This window comes from Pogoniulus pusillus, chromosome 18, assembly GCF_015220805.1.
Source record: "Pogoniulus pusillus isolate bPogPus1 chromosome 18, bPogPus1.pri, whole genome shotgun sequence".
Taxonomy (NCBI): domain Eukaryota; kingdom Metazoa; phylum Chordata; class Aves; order Piciformes; family Lybiidae; genus Pogoniulus; species Pogoniulus pusillus.
Genome location: NC_087281.1, coordinates 13,656,736 through 13,678,314, shown reverse-complemented (window position 1 = coordinate 13,678,314; position 21,579 = coordinate 13,656,736). Strand labels below are relative to the sequence as shown.

At 43.1% G+C, this 21,579-nt stretch overlaps 1 protein-coding gene across 1 annotated transcript in view; it reads left to right on the top strand.

Annotated features, from left to right (window-relative positions):
- The window catches only part of WDR27 (WD repeat domain 27), a 63,331-nt gene extending 59,181 nt beyond the window's left edge, over positions 1–4,150 (top strand). The window contains exon 23 of the mRNA XM_064158459.1: positions 3,566–4,150. Coding sequence (XP_064014529.1) covers positions 3,566–3,613 — 48 coding nt within the window. The 3' untranslated portion in view covers positions 3,614–4,150. The remainder of the gene's footprint in view (positions 1–3,565) is intronic.
- The last annotated feature ends 17,429 nt before the right edge of the window (positions 4,151–21,579 follow it).

Sequence of the window (21,579 nt, the reverse complement as noted above, 5' to 3'; positions counted from 1 at the left end):
ATTAGGAAGCAGAAAGATCAGTTAGACAGCAAGTTAGGGAGAGAAGTGCATGCAGACAGAGCCCAAGAGCAACTCTATTATCTATGTTTGTGTTCTTGTTCTTATCCATCTCAGCAAGCCTATGAGTGCAGCAGACATCACCATTGTTTCCTTTTCACAGCTTATAATCTAATTCCTCTCACTAAAATATCCCAGCTAGGCTCAAACTAGCAGAGAGACGTGTAGAAAGTGCTTGTAAGCAGGATGACTCAGCATACCTCCATGTTCAGAATTTTCAAATTACTTATGAATCATTACTTTGAAATGTCATCTAACAGCCTAGAGCTTTCCAACTAAATGATACTTTGCACTGTCAGAAAACCCAGTGGCAACCTTTGTTGACTTCAGATAAATGGCATATGTACTCTTTGAGAAATTCCACTTAACAATGAGCTATATTTGCATGTGCACTATTTTTTTTTCTTCATTTGATATGTGATGCTCTGCTGTATCATTAAAAGACTTTGCGTCTTGGAATGCTTATTGGAGTGACTGCTGACAACAATGATCATCTCAAAATATAAATCTAACTTGAAAAGTTCAGAATAATCAACAGTGCAAAGGCAGAAAAGCAATGAATGTTCCCTCTGCTCAAGATGGTTAAACTTATTGCAGAATGGAGGACTTACACCATGAATGGAGAATCCATACAATGTGGCTGATCCTGCCCTAGGCTGCCGTGCCTGCCTGCACTGTGTAAGATCATCTTCCATTCCTTGACAAGTCAACTTGCTCATTTAAAAGCAGAGAAGCACTTGATTTAGCACTCCTGTATGCTTTTAAGTGTTAGATTCAAAGTGATAATAGCCTACTACCCTGAGAATGTAGTCTATGAAGACTATAAATGCCATTCAGGTTGCTATTAATGAACTACCTGGACTCTATCATGTACAAATTGTTGCTACATGTCCCTGAGTAGCAGGAAGATAACTTTTTCATCTGGCGAAATCTCATTATCCTTTTTGACTGCCAACAACTTCAGTTTACATGGAAAACACATCTGGCTGCTGCCTTTTTTCAAGTTCATCTTAAGAATTGCACTTGGTAGTTGCTTCCAGAAGTTTTTGACACAGTGGAACCTCCCTGGGCCTTCTGTTTCTTTCTTCAGGACAGTGATAATAAAACACTGCAGCAATGATTTTTTTTTTTAAATGAAATGATATTTCCACAGTTTCAATCAGGAAGGTACAATTCTGCACTTCATATGTAAAGTTACATTTTAATCTCAGATTAAACTTTGTTGTGTACATATGTTTATGGAAGATGTGAAGATAGATTTTTCTCCTTTTCATTATTTTTGAGTGAGAGGAATCACAGAATTGACCAGCTTGGAAGAGACCTCCAAGATCATCCAGTCCAACCTAGCACCCAGCCCTAACCAATCAACTAGACCATGGCACTAAGTGCCTCAGCCAGGCTTTTCTTCAACACCTCCAGGGACATTGACTCCACCACCTCCCTGGGCAGCCCATTCCAATGCCAATCACCCTCTTTGTCAAGAACTCCCTCCTAACATCCAGCCTAGACCTCCCCCGGCACAACTTGAGACTGTGTCCCCTTGTTCTGTTGCTGCTTGCCTGGCAGAAGAGACCAACCCCCACCTGGCTACAGCCTCCCTTCAGGTAGTTGTAGTCAGCAATGAGGTCACCCCTGAGCCTCTTCTTCCAGGGGTCTAACACAAGCACTTAGAAGAGGACTATTACCTACAATTGTGGGGCTGTTTATGTGAAAGAATTTTGGGGTTTTAGCGTATTTTGCTGTAAGCTGATGCCCAGATTTTTAAGTGGAATTTGAAGTTACACACCTGAGTAAGACACTAGTAAAAATTCTTTTTCATGTTTCCCTCAGTTTTTCTCGTTACTGAGTGAAGAGACAGGGTTGTAAGGACAATGATGTCATGCAAACATTAGCACCCTCGGAGACTAAGGCAGTCTTTTGAAGAATGTCTGAGATTACATTTAAGTTGTTTCATATCCATCATTAAAGAAAATGGTCTGGAAACCATTCCTGATCATTTGTCCAGCCATGTGAGTTCTTAAAGTGTATTTTGCAGCTTTTAGAAAGTTGGTTATATCACTACAATAGCAATTATTTTTCTACATTATACTCAGCACTGGTCAGGCCACAGCTTGAGTCCTGTGTCCAGTTCTGGGCTCCTCAATTCAAGAGAGATGCTGAGATACTGGAATGTGTCCAGAGAAGGGCAACAAAGATGGTGAAAGGCCTGGAACAGAGCCCTGTGAGGAGAGGCTGAGGGAGCTGGGGGATGTTTAGCCTGGAGAAGAGGAGGCTCAGGGATGACCTCATTGCTGTCTACAACTCCCTGAAGGGAGGTTTTAGCCAGGTGAGGGTTGGTCTCTTCTGCCAGGCAACCAGCAACAGAACAAGGGAACAGAGTCTCAAGTTGTGCTGGAAATTGTCTAGGCTGGATGTTAGGAGGGAGTTCTTGACAAAGAGGGTGATTGGCATTGGAATGGGCTGCCCAGGGAGGTGGTGGAGTTACCATCTTTGGGGGTGTTCAAGAAAAGCATGGATGAGGCACTTTAGTGCTGTGGTCTAATTTATTGTCTAGTGCTGGGTGCTAGGTTGGACTGGATGATCTTGGAGGTCTCATCTAACCTGGCTGATTCTATGTTTCTATGACTCTTTCCCCTTGTTTTACTGGTGAGCATGATGTCATATGGCATGATATATATACCTTTGATCAGTTGGGGCCAACTCTGTCTCCTCCCATCTTTTTGTGCACCCTCAGCCTCCCTGCTGTTGGGGTGGTGTGAGAAGTGGGAAAGGCCTTGTCTCAGTCTAAGCACTGCTTCCAGCAGTAAAGCATCGCCGTGTTAACACTACTTCCAGCGCAAATCCAAAACACAGCCCCATGCAACTTACTATGAAGAAAATTACCTCTCAGCCAAAACCAGAACAGAGCAGTACAAGAAAGTTCATGTAGTCAAACTCTATTTATGCATGTTTCTGAGACTTGCATCTTCATAAAGGTTTGTGGACTTCTTTTTGAAATACCTCCTTACAAAGAAAATTCTTATACTACATTTAACACCAATAAAAAAAATCAGAAGGCTGCATTTGTTGGTATGCCTGGTTAAATTCGTAGTATTTTCCATCTTCTTCTATTCCAACTCCTTTTTCTTTCCTTTTTATTTCTTCCACACTCCCTTCTTGAGTCATACACAGTGAAGTCTGTTTGACTTTCTTTGTGGTTTTAACATATGCTTCGTTTTTACAGACGATGTGTGAGCAGATGTTGACAAAAGTTTGAAAATAGTTGGAAAAGAAAAAAAAACACCTCTAAGTAAAATGGAATTTTCAGATTAGCTTGGTTGAGAAGAGTCTATAGGTTAAAGTGCTTCTTCTTCTTTATTTCCAAATGGATCCTGGGCCTCTTAACATGCAAGTAATTTAAATATATATATATATTTGTGAACTTCATTCAGTTCGTTGCCCTAAAGCAAACTTCACTCTCTGGAAACATCTTTATTAAAGCCATATGTTCTTTTCTTTTGAACTGCAGCTCACCACAGCCACCTTGGATGGCAAACTCCGATTGTTTATACCCTGATATTTGCCAGCCAGCGGAGCTTTGGCCCTGATACAGAGGCAAAAATGACTTGCAGAGAGAAAGAAGACTGGTAACTGGCTGTAGGCAAGCAGCAGAATATGCCATTTTAAAGTAGTTTTCTTCTGACATTGTTTTCTACAGGTTCTTCCAAAGTCTTTCTATTGTATAATCTTACCTTTATTGCAAAAAATAAGGGGAAAGGGTCAAAAAAAAATAAAGCTCCATCTGACTTTAACAAATCACCACAGAAGCTGCTTTCAAAGGACTTCTTGGGTCCTTATTCAGTAGTGTATTCTGTAGTGCTTTGCTAGACTGAGACCACTTTACTGTAGATTGGAAATGCAGTGAAAATAACTCTTCCATTTTTAAAGGTAGATCTGCCTGTTACTAAATACTTCAATTATTCCAAAAGAGAGAATTGTATGTGTGTCTGAAATGCCTTTGGGGTTACTGCAGTCAGCACAGATATTGTTTGAAGGAAGAATTTTGCTCCTTTACCTTTTTTTCTGCACTCTCCCTCCCTTCTCTCTCTCTGTTTTGCCCATCTCTATCATTTAAATATCATTTAAATAAATAGTTTTGTGGTGATATCTTCCAACCTGGTTGATTCTATGATGCGGTCTCACTTGCACCTTAATTTCACAACACAGAAATCTATAAGAACAGATCTTGCTCCTCTGAACAAAGATATTGTTGATCTCAGTTCTCTGGACCTTGACACTGCATTCTGTCAATGTCTTAGAGAATAGGTGAGAAAGACCTTCTCTTTAAAATATTACCTTTGCTCTACAGTCTGATATTGTTAAAACAGATTTAAATGCAAAGAAATTATTTCTGTCTCTTAATAACTGTTAAGCTGTTTTAAATAATATATTTAGGTAGTAGGAAAATAGAATTATGGGGAAAAATGAACTTTTTTTGTATTCTACCTGTTTTGAGCTTAGAGGAGATTTCTTTGACAGCTGTTGTCTTAAAACTCTAGGTAAAGTGGAGTGCATATATATGACTGATGGAAGGAGAAAGATTTTTTTTTCTTCTCCTTGGAAAATCATGCTGCCACTTCAGTTAAATTTTCCAGGACAGAATCAATAAACCTTATTAATCAGATTATTAAAAAAAAAAAAAAAGGACTTTAACATCAATCATTATGATCAGATCACTTTCAGTACTGTAAGAAATGTTGTATTTAATAGCAATCTGCACTTTATATTTTATTGTGCTAGTTTCAGCCTAGCTGGGATATTTTGGTGAGAGGAATTAGACTGTAGGCTGTGAAAAGGAAACAATGGTGATGTCTGCTGCACTCATAGGCTTGCTGAGATGTAAAAAAAAACCCAAAACCATAAACATAGGTAAAAGAGTTGCTCTCTGGCTCTGGCTGCATACACTTCTCTCCCTAACCTGCTGTCTAACTAATCTGCTTCCTAACCCCCCTGTCCAATTCTCCAAACTCACCTTGAATGTAAGGCAAAGCTGGTGAGGAGTCTAGAGAACAAATCATAGGAGAAACAGTTGAGGGAATTGGGATTGTTTAGTCTGGAGGAGATGATGCTGAGGGGAGACCTCATTGCTCTCTACAACTACCTGAAAAGAGGTAGCAGTGAGGTAGGGGGCTCGAGCTCTTCTAGTATCAGGTGATAGGAGAAGAGGAAACGGCCTGAAATTGCACTAGGTGAGGCTTAGATTGGACATTAGGAAAAAATTATTTAGGGAAAGAATGATTAAGCATTGGAATAGATTGCCCAGGGAGGTGGTGAGGTCACCGTCCCTGGAGGTGTTCAAGGCACTTGTGGGCGTAGCGCTTTGGGACGTTCTTTAATGGCCATGATGGTGTTAGGTTGATGGTTGGACTTCATGATCTTAGAGGTCTTTTCTGATAAAACAACTCTTATGATTCTGTGATTATCTCTTGAAGTGAGTCTGGTGCTTTCTTGCTACTTTCACCAAGGACTTTTGCTGGGCAGAAAGCCTTTTGCTGGGCATTTTAGCCATGTCAATAGCAGCAGCAGCAGCTGAACAGAGACTTACATCCTCTCAGGACCTGCAGATGTGCAGCTCTTTAGGAGCCCTAGAATTTGTTAACCCCTTTCTCCCTCAGAGGAAGAGAGAATTTGTCCCATCACACAGGCACTAGGACCTTTCAAATGGAAATTCACTACATTATTTTTTTTTGGTTCAAAAAAATAAAGAAGTGGGATTTTTTTGTGCCCCAGGCTCCTCAGAAATGCTTGAATGCTTGTGGCTTTAGGAATGGAAAACTTTAGCTGACACACTTCAAGTCTGGCAAAATTAAGCACTTGAGAGCAGGTTTTCTAATGGCAAATAAGATGTAAAAACAGTCCTGGATGATACCATCTTAATATGCTTTAAATTGTCATATTCACTATGTTTTCCTTCTGAGATATGTTTGGTGGAAGAAGACAGGAGATTATGCTTAATTACTGAAGGTACAGCCACAAAAGATTGCTCTTCAACATAATCATGTGTCCACAGAAGCACCATGCCTTTGGTTTTACACAGGGAAACCTAACAGTGTATATTTTTAGTTGCTGGCATAAAGACAAGACTCATTAAAATTAGACAGTTCTAAGTGCAGACAGGAAACCTTCCTGGTTAGCTAATGCAGATAATGTATCTCAGCTATAAAACACTGAGGCGGGTAAGTGCCAATGTTTAACAGATCGTTGTGAGGAGTGAGGAGTTTGCTTTCAGACTGCTCTGAGGAAAAGTGACTATAGTGCATCTCTCAAGCACCTTAGGAAAATTAAAGTCTGGCTCTCAAGTAATCTGTGACCATGTCTGAGGAAAAATGTTGGCAATGGAATAATCCAGTTTCACTAAATATTCATTATGCAGCACCTGTCCTTCAATATCCTATATGTAAGGTGGCATTTTTGTGACTTTCTGTGTGCTACTTGGTGGAGGATTGTGGTGGTTTGGGTGTTTGTAGGTTGGTTGTTCCTTCCCTATACCTCTTTGTTACTCCCCTACCTTAGATACCTTCTATTTATTGTTAAAGGGTCTTTTTTAACTTCCCAATCAAAGTGAGACTATTTGGGAGTGTTTTACCTTTTCCTCTCTACGTCCTTTCTTTCCAAAAGAGGGGAGAGGGGAAGACATCCTGTAATTGTATTGCTTCTGTTAGCTGTATTTTGAGTCTCTAGAAATTTAAACTAAAACCAAGTTAGAAATTATCATCAATGCCCTATCTTCCCTCAGATTTCTATTTTCTAGTTTAACTAAAGCCAGATTTTCCAGTATGTCTCCGTAGGCCATGTTTTCTGGATCACAGTTAATTTCTATACTTTCTCTAGTCCCTCGTTCCCCTGTCTGGAAATGACCTATGTGCTATGCCAGGCTGAAGGAATGGCTTAGTGCATTTTAAATGCAGCACTTCCACTGCATTCCACTGTGATGCTGACTTTGTCTACAGCTAGGTGGCATTATTGACTCATGTTCTCCCCTTAGATTTCTGCGTTCTGCATAATTTCAGTCCATTCTTCTAGCTGGCCAACACCACACTAATATCTGATCCTGTGCCTTCAAACACCTTCAGCACCTCCTAATTTATTATTGTCTGTGCACTGGGAAAGTATGTTGTGGAAGGCCAAAATAGGCCTAAACATGTCCTGCCTTGCCCAGACATGTTTTCTGCTCTCCCTCTCTCCTGTTGGGAAAAGCAACGGTGGGAAAGGAAGACAAAAGCCTGATGCCTTTGAGTCTCTTTCTCTCCTTCCAAACTTGTAAATAGGATAGCTCATGTATCACAGTATCAAAGTATTATCAGGGTTGGAAAAGACCTCACAGATCATCTAGTCCAACCCTTTACCACAGAGCTCAAGGCTAGACCATGGCACCAAGTGCCATGTCCATGTGTTTTCACACTTGTTTGTGTTTTGCCCTAATAAGGGTAAGCAAGCCCTGGTTTCACCTAATATGCTCAATTTTGGCAAAGTGCCAGTCTGATTGGCTAGTCTGTGGCCAAAGAACTATTAGCCTCAGTCTACATTGATGAAAAGAGATGAGCAGGTAAAGACAGTGTGCTCTGCCTCAATGTGCTTCTGCCTCATTGCTCTCTGTCCTTTCATCGTGCCATGCTCTACCTGCTACATAATAGCAAGCCTTGATGCTTTGGATTTGTCTACCTGGAAACTGCCTTGCTTCAAGTTGACCAGGAGATTGGCATTAAGTGCCTTCACACAATTGTGACATTGTGTCCATCTGCACATCTGCAAGCCTCTGTGCCACGTCTGGAGTCATCCAAGAGGAACCAGGATCAAGTCAGAGATTGCCTACCTCTCTCCCAACACCCTCTTAGAACCTGGGAAGAACTAGAAGCCTCAGTGTCTGACAACACATGAACATAACTCCCTGCAAGTATTTGGGTACTCTCTGGAAACTGTAGTTAGCCCTGGGAACCCAAAGATAACTTTTGTGAGTAAATAAAATACTCAAAAGCCTCTTTGCAAAACTCTGTAAATTCTAATTGAATCCAAGTGCTTTCTGCCTGAAGCAGAAAGGAGCTTCTCAAGTCCATCAAGTGGGCAAGCAGTATAATCGACCACAAGAACTTCCAGTTCTAATAGTTTGATGTTTGTTGTATTTTTGCAAGTTATTTCTTTAAGTGTTCTAGATTCTGCCTTTCCATCTGAGTAATGCTTTTCATGACCTATTATTAAAAATACTGGTTGGTGGTGAAAGACTCAAATGTCAAAACTAATAGACAATATTAATTTTGAAAATAAACTCTTGCACCATACTACTGCTACAGACTAATGATTCTGGGTGGTGGAGGCCATGGTCTAATTGATTGGACAGGGCTGGGTGATAGGTTGGACTGGATGAGCTTGGAAGCCTTTTCCAACCTGATTGATTCTATGACTTGCCTCCTAGGTTATCTTTGCACTGCAAGGAAGGTGTTCATATTTCGCTTAACTCTGGAAGCGGACATGGGGATCATAGAATAACAGAATCATAGAATCAACCGGGTTGGAAGAGACCTCCAAGATCATCCAGTCCAACCTAGCACCCAGCCCTGTGCAGTCAACTAGACCATGGCACTAAGTGCCTCATCTGCTCTTTTCTTGAACACCTCCAAGAACAGTGACTCCACCACCTCCCTAGGCAGCCCATTCCAATAGCACCAATATCTCACCTTCAGTGAGATGACTGGCTGAAATTACTGCCTTACTCTAGCAATCAGTGAAAGCAGGGCACTTCAGCTATTGCTGAGCTTATCAAGGTCAATAACATTAGTGCCATCATTACTGTGCCACAGTGCAGAGTTCTTGTTCCTCAACTCATCAGGATTTGGTGAGGATGCATTAGTCCCCTGCTGTAGCAAAACCAGTTAATCATGAACGTACCTTCTATGCACAGGCACGGGCTTTGGAACAATTTGTTGGCCTGACTCCTTTGCTAGGTTTAAGGAAATTCTTACCATGAGAAAGGCAATGACCAGAGATGTTAATCACAGTACCTCCTGTTTGTTTTACACATAATCTCTGCATTCATTTTCAAAGAGCCATTCCTGTTTGCACTGATAGAATTAAGATGAGTTAACTCTCTCACTTTTCTTCCCTCTGAAGGCCTTGTATCAAGGTAGCATCAAATGCTGCAGTCCAACTGCATTGATTTAGGCTTGGGGAGTTCACATCTTTTGGGGGGGGGGGGGGGGTGGGGGGGGTGGGGGTGGGGAAGAAAAGAAAGAAGAAGGGGAAAAGAAAAGGAAAGAAGAAAATTAGTTCCTACTCTATTTTCCAAGATAGCATTTTCTGATTCTTCATGCAACTTCCATGTAAAGGTTGCAGAGTCCCACTGCAGGACTGGCTATTCTAGCAGACCTACTGGAAGCTTCCAGCTGCTGTTTCTCTCATTAGCTGTGTCAAGTACAAGGAGCTTGGATAGTATTGCCTAATATTTCTCTGAGCAGTTGAGCTAACAGAAGAAAAGAATTATACACTTTGTTTAAGGCCAGAAGAAAAATGCAGTTGTGTGAAGTAACCATTTTCTCCCTCGTTTCAGGCTTTCATGTGGCAATTAATAGCAATAAAAGGAAGGATAAAAGTTAACCTGATTTTTTCCTGCATCTTGTTTTAATTTTAAAACAAGACAGGATTTCAAAGTTCTCAGCCTTATTTGACTTACAGCCCTGTTAATTCCAATTTTATTCTCTACATGAAAGAAGACTGCTAGTCATTTACCAGCACCACGCAGCATCTTTCTGCTCAGGGACTGTGATGTGGACAGTCAGGCTGCACTCAGCTCCTACAGGCAGTAAGCTTGCATGCTGCCAAATCTTTGAGGCACAATCCATTGTTTGGAGCCACAGTAAGATGGTAAACAAGAAAAAAGCAGCTACAGCATAAATACAGGCCCAGATTCAGGGATTGCTGGAATACTGGTCAACTCCTTCCCATTTGTTTGTATCCTAGAGCCAATGTGGAATGTGAGCTGTGAAAAGTAACAGCACCTAGTAACGTAGCTGTGATTCTGCTTCCATCCTTTTACTCAGATATCTGCCAGGATACCTGGATTAAGCACTTCTTTGTTTCCCCAAGACAGCACCTGCCCCTAAACCTGCCATTTAAGCTCATTTTGGAAGTAAGAGACGTCTGTATGTAGTTTAGTCTCCCACAATGCCCAGAGGTATCTCATTTTACCTATTTGTAGACAGGACTCACAGGCAGCTACCAATCCCTGGGGAGAAAGCGTTGCCTCATGTCTGTGCACGCTGACTAGCTGACCCAAAAACTATGCCTTGAGGGAGGATGCTGGTTTCAGGTGGTAATGACCCCAAAAGGGAGACAAGAGGATGAAAATGTTCCTGGCCCAACTCCACACACTTGGCTAGGGTTACATTAGGGCTGAGTTTGACCTAGTGAATATGAAACACACTCTCCTCAACTGCAGATAAAAGACATCTTGAGGAAAGGAAACAGAACCTGAAAAAAAATGAATGAAATGCCTTCTACCACGTGTAATCCTGGGCTAGGAAAAACACAGTTGGAAGGAGCTTTGTTCTGTCCTCTGGTTGAAAGCACTGTGATCAGTGGTCTGACATGTCTTCCTTTTTGCTCCCACCCATGAAGTCATAACAGAATATATTCAAGTGAAGCATGATGTGGAGCTGTGGGATCCAGTAAATGCAAATGACTTTTCTCTACTATCAGAGTTCACTAATCCAAAGACCTTTTCATCCACTGCAGGGTTTTTTTTGCTTTCAGAGCAGTAAGCTAAATTGAAATTGCTTATGAAAACAGACTTGTGCAATATGATAGTTACATAAATACAATGTCAGGCTTAATTCAAGAGGCCTGACAATCTGTTGTTGTTGTTCTTCTTTAGAAATGCTTTATGCTTTTGCACTCTCCAGATTGCCAGCTGACACCTTAACATAAATAATATTCTTTAACATCAGACAATTAAATACCCTCTAAAATGATCTGAGTGATTATAGATGAATAGAGGGCACAGGCTCAAGTTCAGTGCTGGGCCCAGTCCTGTTTATATCTTTATTGATGATCTGGACCAGGGCATTGAGTCCAGCATCAAGAAGTTTGAGGATGACACCAAGCTAGGAGCAGGTGTGGAGCTGTTGGAGGGTAGGAGAGCCCTGCAGAGGGACCTTGACAGGCTGGATGGGTGGGCAGAGGCCAATGGGATGGGATTTAACAAGGCCAAGTGCAGGGTTCTGCACTTTGGCCACAACAACCCCAAGCAGCACTACAGGCTGGGGACAAAGTGGCTGAGAGCAGCCAGGAAGAAAGGGACCTGAGGGTACTGATAGATAGTAGCTGAAGATGAGCCAGCAGTGTGTCCATGTGGCTAAGAGAGCCAATGTCAGCCTAGCCTGGATCAGGAACAGTGTGGCCAGTAGGACAAGAGAGCTTATTCCCCTGGACTCAGCACTGGTCAGGCCACAGCTTGAGTGCTGTGTCCAGTTCTGGGCCCCTCAATTCAAGAGAGATGTTGAGATACTGGAACATGTTCAGAGAAGGGCAGCAAGGGTGGTGAGGGGCCTGGAGCACAGCCCTGTGAGGAGAGGCTGAGGGAGCTGGGGGTGTGCAGCCTGCAGAAGAGGAGGCTCAGGGCTGACCTCATTGCTCTCTACAACTACCTGAAGGGAGGCTGTAGCCAGGTGAGGGTTGGTCTCTTCTGCCAGGCAACCAGCAACAGAACAAGGGGACACAGTCTAAAGTTGTGCTGGTGGAGGTCTAGGCTGGATGTTAGGAGGAAGTTGTTGTCAGAGAGAGTGATTGGCATTGGAATGGGCTGCCCAGGGAGGTGGTGGCATTGCCAGCGCTGGAGATGTTCAAGAAAAGGGTGGATGAGGCACTTAGTGCCATGGTCTAGTTGACTGGCTAGGGCTGGGTGCTAGGTTGGACTGGATGATCTTGGAGGTTTCTTCCAACCTGGCTGATTCTATGATTAAAATAAAGACTGTAAGGGTGATGTAAATCTCAATATAGTTGGTTGGAGGAGACCAAAGGGTTAAGACATTTTTCCTCAAGGTGGGGACATTCACTAAGAGCAATGAAATTGTTGCACACCCTTTATATATATATCATAGTATACACACACTGTCATTATCCTGCATACTCCTTGGGCAGACAGACTGGAAAAACATATTAAAGTTAATGAAAGACAACTGGAACTAACACCCAGCAACATCCCTATGCATTTTGTGTTTATTCTCTGTAGTTAATACAATATTAAGAAGCCACTTATAAAAATGCAATTAGGAAGGGGAATAGCTTTCCCTCAGAGGGAAACCTGTAAGTAGGGTGAGGTTTCCTCTTGTAGTGCTTCATTCTGAATTGCTTTTCATCAGCTTGCCAAGTTATGTGAAATCTACTTGAGCTTCAAGTCCCAACCTTTACTAAGATTCACTAGAAGCACATGTTCACTGTATTTTCTCTAGATGGAGCAGAAGCAACCGTAACCAGAGAATGAACCTGGTTAAGTGACTGATATTTGTTTTGATCTAACTGATGTCACCAAGGTCACATAATGATACCAAACTCCACAGTGAAATCGCAAAGAGCAACACTGACTCCAGGCTTACATGTGCTAGCATCAGGTAACCCAGTGCAGGATCTTCCCTGTAAATTTAGCCTTCTCTGTGACTGAAAAGAAACCTATCTACAAAAAGGAGAAAGAAAAGCAAATTGGTTCCTGCAGCCACTCTCTGTCTGGTCCTAACTCCTTCCCTAACAGTTGGGAAAACTTCCTGACATAGATTCAAATGTGTCAGAAAAAGGCATCCTGAGGTTTCCTTGATCTCTTAACCTTTCATTTGGACGCTTGCCCTTCTTTGCCATTCGCTGCAAAAAAAAGGACTCTGCAAGCCTTTATTTGGGAAAGAAGAGGAGCAAATGAACCGCCTGCGTATCCAGAACTCATCCTTGGCATTTTTTCCTTACAAACACAGCTCTGCAGAAATGCAAAGTTACAGTCACATTTAACCCTGCTTCCCTCCCTCTTCCTTTGTGTGCACACTTCACAGAGACAGTGCTCCCAGTTGAAATGAAATTAACCAACATCCCCATCCGTGGTGCTGGCAAAACGAGACCCTTTTTTGCCTGGGAAATGTTGCTGTATTGTAAAACGGGCTTTGTTTTGATGAAGACAAAATGTCAAAGAGCAGACTTTGAGGTTTGTTTCCCAACATGGGGAGATTTTGAGGAAATTCTTCTCCATGAGACAAAAATGGAAATCTTCTGCTCTCCTTGCTGTTTTAGCCTGGTTTGTAGGCAGACAGTCTGCCTGCCTCCACATGGTCCTGCTCTTCAAGATAGAAAGGATCATAGGAAGATGTTTAGTGAACAAGTCAGATGCCTGAAAAGGGCATCCTCAAAGTTGTAAATGAACTCTAGGAGCCAGTAAACAGCAAATCTTGTTGTGCAAGCAGTGCAGGGAACAGCAGAGCCAGTGAACAGTAACTCTTGTTCACAAGCAGTACAGGGAACAGCAGAGCCTAGGAGTCTGAGAATGCAAATTGCTGGATGGCCAGGGAGATCACCATGGAGTCCACAGCTTCATTGCTGGGCTGGCCTATATGATAAGGGAAAAAAGTTTGGGGAATGAGTGAGCAGTTTATTCAGCTGAAAATTGCCTATAGAATCTGGAAAAAACAAGGCCTCCAGATACTTGGCATCTTCTTGGAGACCCTGAGGAAAAGTAACTAGATGAAGATCTCAAACATCTAGCACCAGGATGCGCATGGGGAAACCAGGAGTACAAAGCATAGGTGGGCTGAACTAATAAGTGGTGAGTTCTCTGCCAGAAATGAGACAGTGTCTTTCTAAAGTTGCCACAGAATCTGCTTTTTCACATGGAAAACTATCTCCAAGGAAAAACTTCCACTGGATCTAGTTATTTGTCCTTCAGAAAGGTACAGGATTTCACACAGAATCACACAGAATAGTAGGGGTTGGAAGAGACTTACGAAGATCATTTAGTCCTACTCCTCTGATAGAGCAAAATTATCTAAAGTAAATGGCCCAGGAGCATGTCCAGGTGGGTTTTGAATGCCACCAGAAATGGATACTTCACAACCTCTCTGGGCAGCCTGTTCCAGTGTTCTGCCACCCTAAAAATGAATATTTTTTTTCCTTATCATAGAATCACAGAATCAGCCAGGTTGGAAGAGACCTCCAAGATCATCCAGTCCAACCTAGCACCCAGCCCTGTCCAATCAACTGGACCATGGCACTAAGTGCCTTATCCAGGCTTTTCTTGAACACCTCCAGGAACAGCAACTCCACCACCTCCCTGGGTAGCCCATTCCAATGCCAATCACTCTCTCTGGCAAGGACTGGGCCCAGCACTGATCCTTGGGGAACACCGCTAGTGACTGTCTGCCAACTGGATGTGGCACCATTCATCACCACACAATCTGCCTTTTCATATGGAAAATTGTCTCCATGTGACATGTTAGGTAGGCATGGCTATTGCATTACTGTGATTAAGTAGTAGAAATACTACTTTATGGGGGATTTTGCTAACTTAAAGGACTAAATTCAAAATTATTCATATTAGGAAAATTTGACAACTTCTGCCACCTAAGGAGTAGAATTTGGTGAGTACTGATGCATAGCAGTACACAGGAGAGCAGCTCATTTTCCTTTAAGTGCAATAAAGAAATTCCAGTGTCATTTCTCAGCTCATTGGGTAGCTGAGATTGAATTTGTTTGCATCCCAGAAACAAGAATTATGTTTCAACATTGATTCTTTGGATTTGCTTGACTTTGTGGCATGTGCATGCTTCCCAGATACAAAGCCAATTCTGTTAGTATCTAACACTTGGATCCAGAAGTGATTTCTTTGTAGTTGACTATGTCTTTAAACAGGAAGGGAAAAATGTATTTCAGGTCCTCCTAGCCAGAGATTGTCTGCCTCCTTTCCCCAGAAGCCTGGGAAGAATCAAGTCTCAGCAGCTGACAAGACAGAGTTCCCTGAAAGCATTTGAGCACTGCCTGGAGTGTGGCAAGCCCTGCGAGTCAAGTAATGATACTTTTGTGAGTAAATGCCTCATAAATGCCTCTTTGTAATTCTCCATTGCCTTCTGCCATAAGCAGAAAGAGCTCCTTGTGTCCATCTAGTGGGCAAGCAGTATATTGACTACGAGTGGCATTTGACTGAGGGAATCTTCTCTTCCAGTTTAATTAATGTTCATATATTTTGCTGGTTATTACTAGATCTAGATATTACCCATAGAATGTTTCCACGACCATGTAAGAACCTGATTATTATTATTATTATTATTATTATTAAAAGTAGTGGTCAGGGGCGGTGAGAGTTCTTAATATCAAAATTAAGAAACAATATTAATTTTGGAAAAAATATCATCTTGCATTAGTTATTTTTCCCCTTTGTTGCCCTTACTGAGGGATCAAACATTATTAACAGGCATCAGCTTTTTTCCTAAGCCCAGTCAGCATTTCTGTGTTCACATGCAGCATGACTACCCTTATAGACTGTCCTGGTAGAGTAAGGTTAATTTTCTTACAAGAAGCTGGGAGGGGTCACAGCCAGGATAGTCAATTGGACCAGCAATGAGGTAATGGATACCATACTGACATCATGTCGGCTGTGTAAGGAGAGGGATGGATAAATGAGGTGGGAGCAGCTTTGTTTTGGTGCTTTTTGTGGTGGTGAGCAGTTGTGTTTTATATCACTTGCTTTATATTTTACTTCATTAGTATTACTGCAGTTCCTGTTGCTTCTTTGTTCTTTGTAGTGTCCTATTAAACTTTCCATATCTCAGCCCACAGGGGGTTTACATTTTGCTCCCAATTTTCCTTTCCGTACCTCTGTGGGGTGGGGGAGGCAGTTGTGTGAGCAGCTGTGTGAGGCTCAGCGGCCAGCTGGGTCTGAACCATGACATAGGTGTTCCTTCCAGGCATGTTGTACACTTTGGAGTAGTCTCAGTGAAAAAAAATGAGTCATGTTCATAGCTCCCCTCCGTGAAATTCAGCTGAGGTGTGCTCAAGATTCAGCACTGCTGTGGTATCAACTATTTCAGAAGCACAGAAGGATACCAAGTACCTGTATAGATTAGTGTAACACTGGGACATCCTGGCTCTCATTTCCTCTCCCACCATCTGGCATTCCCATCCCTCTCATCCTCCACTGTGCCTCATCTCCAGATAGCAAAATAACTCAGATATTTTGTTTGAATTTTCGTGCTGAGAAGTCAGTCTGCCGCTGAGTGGTCAGGCTGGCTGGGTACAGTGTCTGAACTCAAAGGCATCATGCAGCACAGAAGAGCTGAAGCTGCTACATCACGTAAGACACACTACAGACAAAGCACAACAGGTCTGTGTTGCACTCTGGATATTCTCCTGTTGCTCCACACTGGAACAGTGAGGGTCTGTCCTCCCCACTTGTAAGAATAATCAGTTTCTTGAGACTGTAGCCTCAAAGGATGATGAGAAGAGACCCTCCTAAATTTTTTGCCTATGAGGCTCTTTTTGATTATTTAAATACAAAATGCCAAAAAAAAAAAAAGTGTAAAAATAATAATAGGAGGGGAAAAAAATCACCTCCAGTTCTAAATGTGAGGGGTGATAATGAAGTTCACATAACATGTGGGAAATGGTACTGCTTTGTTTAGCCACTTGGCTTAAAATGTAGGCTCTGTGGTGCTTGCTATGCAAACAATGCTCAGTTTATCCATCCAAATAAAATTATGGCCGTATATAACAGTAACTATTAAATGCTTATTCTCCACAATCACATAACATATGGCTTTGTGCTAGAACATACACAGTCCCAAAGGACATTACGTGATCATCGACTCATGATTCCCCATTTGTGTTCTCTGGCAGCATCCCTTCAAGAACAGAGAGACAAATATGAGGACCTTAGTGGGATTTTTTTTTCCCCTCCAGCTGAATGCATTACTGACAGCAGTGCTTAGAACCTTTATGAGCAAAACCACACATGAATACGTTTGTAACATGGAACTTCAGGTTGCAGGCATGATGTAAGATGCTGTATTGAAGCACAGGATTTTTATGTATCAAATCAACTTACAAGTGTAGGCAAGATCATAGAATCAACCAGGTTGGAAGAGACCTCCAAGATCATCCAGTCCAACCTAGCACCCAGCCCTGGTCAGTAAACTAGACCATGGCACTAAGTGCCTCATCCAGTCTTTTCTTCAACACCTCCAGGGATGGCAACTCCACCACCTCCCTGGGCAGCCCATTCCAATGCCAATCACTCTCTCTGGCAACAACTTCCTCTTAACATCCAGCATAGACCTCCCCCAGCACAACATGAGATTGTGTCCCCTTGTTCTGTTGCTGGTTGCCTGGCAGTAGAAACCAACCCCCACCTGGCTACAACCTCCCTTCAAGTAGTTGTAGACAGCAATGAGGTCCCCCTTGAGCATCCTCTTCTTCAGACTAAACAACCCCAGCTCCCTCAGGCTCTCCTCATAGGGTTTGTGTTCCAGGCCCTTCACCAGCCTTGTTACACTTCTCTGGACAGGTTTCAGCACCTCAACATCTCTCTTGAATTTCATTCTCCTTTGCCTGATTCTCTTCTTCTGATTTTTTATTACTTCATAAGGTAATAAATAAAGGACTGGGGGGAAGGGGCAAGAATAGCTTGCTTTATCTTGTACAAATACTCAAAAATTTGTTTGATGCTAGCCACTGTCTTTGCTGCCAGCCACGGTGTTTTGAGCACTCATCCTTTTACCACCTGACTGCTTCTTGAGGAGTTTCTTTATTTGCCCTTGACTGAACCCTACTCTTTTCTTGCCAGTTTTCTTTCATCTTGTGCCTCTTTTCCTTCTAATTCCTTCTTGATTAGTACACCTTTTATTTACTCAGCTAGAGATGGATGGGTCACCAACAGTTTTCTTTGCCCTTTTTCTCTGCATAAGCAGCTCTTTACAAGTTTGAATCAGTTGGAGCTTGGGTTCTGCTACTTTCCACCAGAGTGAAAATGTCTGAGGCTCCAGAACTCATCCTGCTAGCAGGCAGGATTGACATGATTGGTACAGGAGTCCAGGTGGGTCCTCCTCTGAGGTGCTTGGGGACATGCAGGAGGTAGAGAAGGAGAGAACATTTCTCCTGCATTGGAGTGATGGCAGCCAGTCTGACAAACATGTTATTACTAAGCTCACAAAGGTACTGAAACTCCCTGCCAGAAGGGACTTTGTTCTCCAAGGTGGTAGTAGCTGCCTGGATGGCCATACAAGAGTCTTGACTGCAGAACACTACTATGCATGTGCCTGTGCCCCCAACCTTGACTTAAGTTTCTGCCTTCCACAGTGAGTTGCCATCTCCCCAGCTGTTTTCCACACCTGCAGCACGCTGTTGAAGTGTTGCAGAATGTTTTCAAAGGGAAGTCAAGTTAACAGGGTTTATGCAATGATTTGTACACAAGCTCTTGTCCTTGCTTTGTTAATTATTGATTCTAAAACGTCTCTATCTGAATATAGACATTGTAAAGGCTTTAAAAATATTATTATTAATTGTGTATGTGCATAAACAACATGAGTATGTGGATGGCACATGTGACTGATAAACTGAGTTACTTAGAGAATCATAGAATCAGTCAGGGTTGGAAGAGACCACAAGGATTATCTAGTTCCAACCCCCCTGCCATGGGCAAGGACACCCTACCCTAGAGCAGGCTGCTCACAGCCTCATCCAGCCTGGCCTTAAACACCTCCAGGGATGGGGCCTCAACCACCTCCCTGGGCAACCCAGTCCAGGCTCTCACCACTCTCATGATGAAGAATTTCTTCCTCACGTCCAGTCTGAATCTCCCCACCTCCAGCTTGGCTCCATTCCCCCTAGTCGTTTCACTCCCTAATAGCTTATAAACTCCCTCCCCAGCTTTTTTGTATGCCCACTTCAGATACTGAAAGGCCACAAGAAGGTCACCTCAGAGCCTCCTCTTATTCAGAGTGAACAGCACCAACTCTTTCAATCTTTCCTCATAGCAGAGGTGCTCCAGCCCTCTGAGCATCTTCTCTGGACACACTCCAGCACGTCCACATCCTTCTTGTAATGGGGGCGCCAGAACTAGATGCAGTAGTCTAGGTGCAGTCTCACTAGAGCACAGCAGAGGGGGACAATCACTTCCCTCAACCTGCTGGCCACACTTCTCCTGATGCAGCACAGGATACAGTTGGCCCTCCAGGCTGCAAGTGAGGTTAGAGAGTAAGATGTAGCTCACCCAGCAGCCCAAGCGAGAGTGGTTATCTAATGCTTTTATTTCTTCTTCCTATCCATCTCAGCAAGCCTGTGAGCAAAGCAGACATCACCTTTGTTTTCTTTCCACAGCCTGCAATCTAGTTCTTCTCACCAAAACATTCTAGCCTGCTTCAAACTAGCACAAATACTCAACAATTTCTGATTATGATATTATAATTTGCATCATGTTCTACTTCTGTAATCAATTCTTCAAATAATCTGCCTACTCTAATGCTTTCAGTTGCCTGCCTTCAAAATGTTTTGGTGAAGCAATAAAGTCATTTACTTGCCCTCACCATGGCAGTTTAATCCCTCCACAAAGATGTAAATGGAGCTATTTCATTTACACAGCAAATCCGTAGCAGAGGCTGAGGGAGAATCTCAGCTTCACTATTCTCTCCTCAAGGCATTTTCAAAGTTCCCTTACTTCAGTGGTGTCTTGGCTGCAGGACTGTGAACTGGCCGTGTCACTGGGAAAATAACCATGAGAGTTTGTCCAGGAAATAAAAAGTCTATGCTCCACAGCTGTTAACATTTTGATTCCTGGACCAGATTTAGACAACATATCAGTGGTTTATAAAGCAAATCTTTTATCTTTCCTGCCTTCATTCAACTAAAGCTGTAAACAGGACATGTTGTGTCATTTCTTTGAGCTGAGCCGGACTGGACATGGCTGCAGCTGTTAATCAGAGTAACTGTAAACATTTGGTTGTCTAAAATGTACTGAAAGGTCTCCTTCATTCTCAGTTGCAACCAGCAATGCTGTCTGATCTGAATTAAGAGCTGCCAGATGCATGGAACCCCAGCTCTAGGTTTTTGCTCTGGCAGTGAAATTCAGGCTGCAGGTGAGGCAGCAGCTCAGTTTACCCAGAACTTTCCAGTTCACTGGGTAAAGCCTGGAGGTCCCTATTCCAGTGTAAAACGTTCAAATGGTAAGACATAAAGCCATGTATGAAGTGCAGACATCTCACTGGCAGGCTGCAGCAGTGTCTTGGCCAGGTCAGAGATTTATACTGGTCCGTACGATGATTAGGTCACTGGCAACCTGTGGAAAGAAAGCAGGTTGTACTACAAAGTAAAGGAGTTGCTTTCCAGGTCCTGAGGAGAGGGATGAAGCTTGCCAAAATATCCAGAAATCTCAGAAACAGCCAAGTGGAGACTGACATAAGCTCTTTATCTGAGACATTTTATCTTGTCTGCCAAGACCTCTGCTGCTGAAACAAAGAAACTCTGTCTTTGTTCATGTAGATCATGGCATCTCCAACCAAAAGCTAACGGTGACTTTGCCAAGCTGCTCAGCTCTGTGTGGCTGCCAAGTCCTTTCCAGAGCCATGCTTTTGGCACAGGCTCAGAACTGGGACAAGCCTCAGCAAAAGGAACAGACCACAGGCGTGCCGTGGTACCAGAATTGATGGAGGGGATGAAGGTGTTATTCACACTGGATTCCAGACACAAATTTCTTTTAAAAAGGCCAGTTTTGCTTGAGGGATGCCAGAAGAGGAGTAGGAGTTGAGAGCATGAATACAAGGGGACTCAAAGAAAAACAGAAGTGTGAAGGCAGGCAGAGAACCAGTGCTTTGTAAAACACAGAGCAGGCAGCCTCGCATGGAGTAGGACCTGTGAGGCCATATGACTGACAGGAGACCTAAACGAGAGCTGTGAAGCCACATTTGGAAACCATGTCAGGCTTCCACACAGACAATAGAATCAAAGAATCAATCAGGCTGGAAGACACCTCTGAGATCATCCAGTCCAACCTAGCACCCAGCCCTAGACAATCAACGAGACCATGGCACTAAGTGCCTCAGCCAAGCTTTGCTTGAACATCTCCAGGGCTGGCAATGCCACCACCTCCCTGGGCAGCCCATTCCAATGCCAATCACTCTTTGGGAAAAAACTTCTTCCCAACATCCAGCCTAGACCTCCCCCAGCACAACTTGAGACTGCGTCCCCTTGTTCTGTTGCTGGTTGCCTGGCAGAAGAGACCAACCCCCACCTGGCTACAGCCTCCCTTCAGGTAGTTGTAGACAGCAATGAGGTCAGCCCTGAGCCTCCTCTTCTCCAGGCTGCACACCCCCAGCTCCCTCAGCCTCTCCTCACAGGGCTGTGCTCCAGGCCCCTCACCAGCTTTGTCACCCTTCTCTGGACATGTTCCAGTATCTCAACATCTCTCTTGAACTGAGGAGCCCTGAACTGGACACAGCACTCAAGCTGTGGCCTGACCAGTGCTGAGTACAGGGGAAG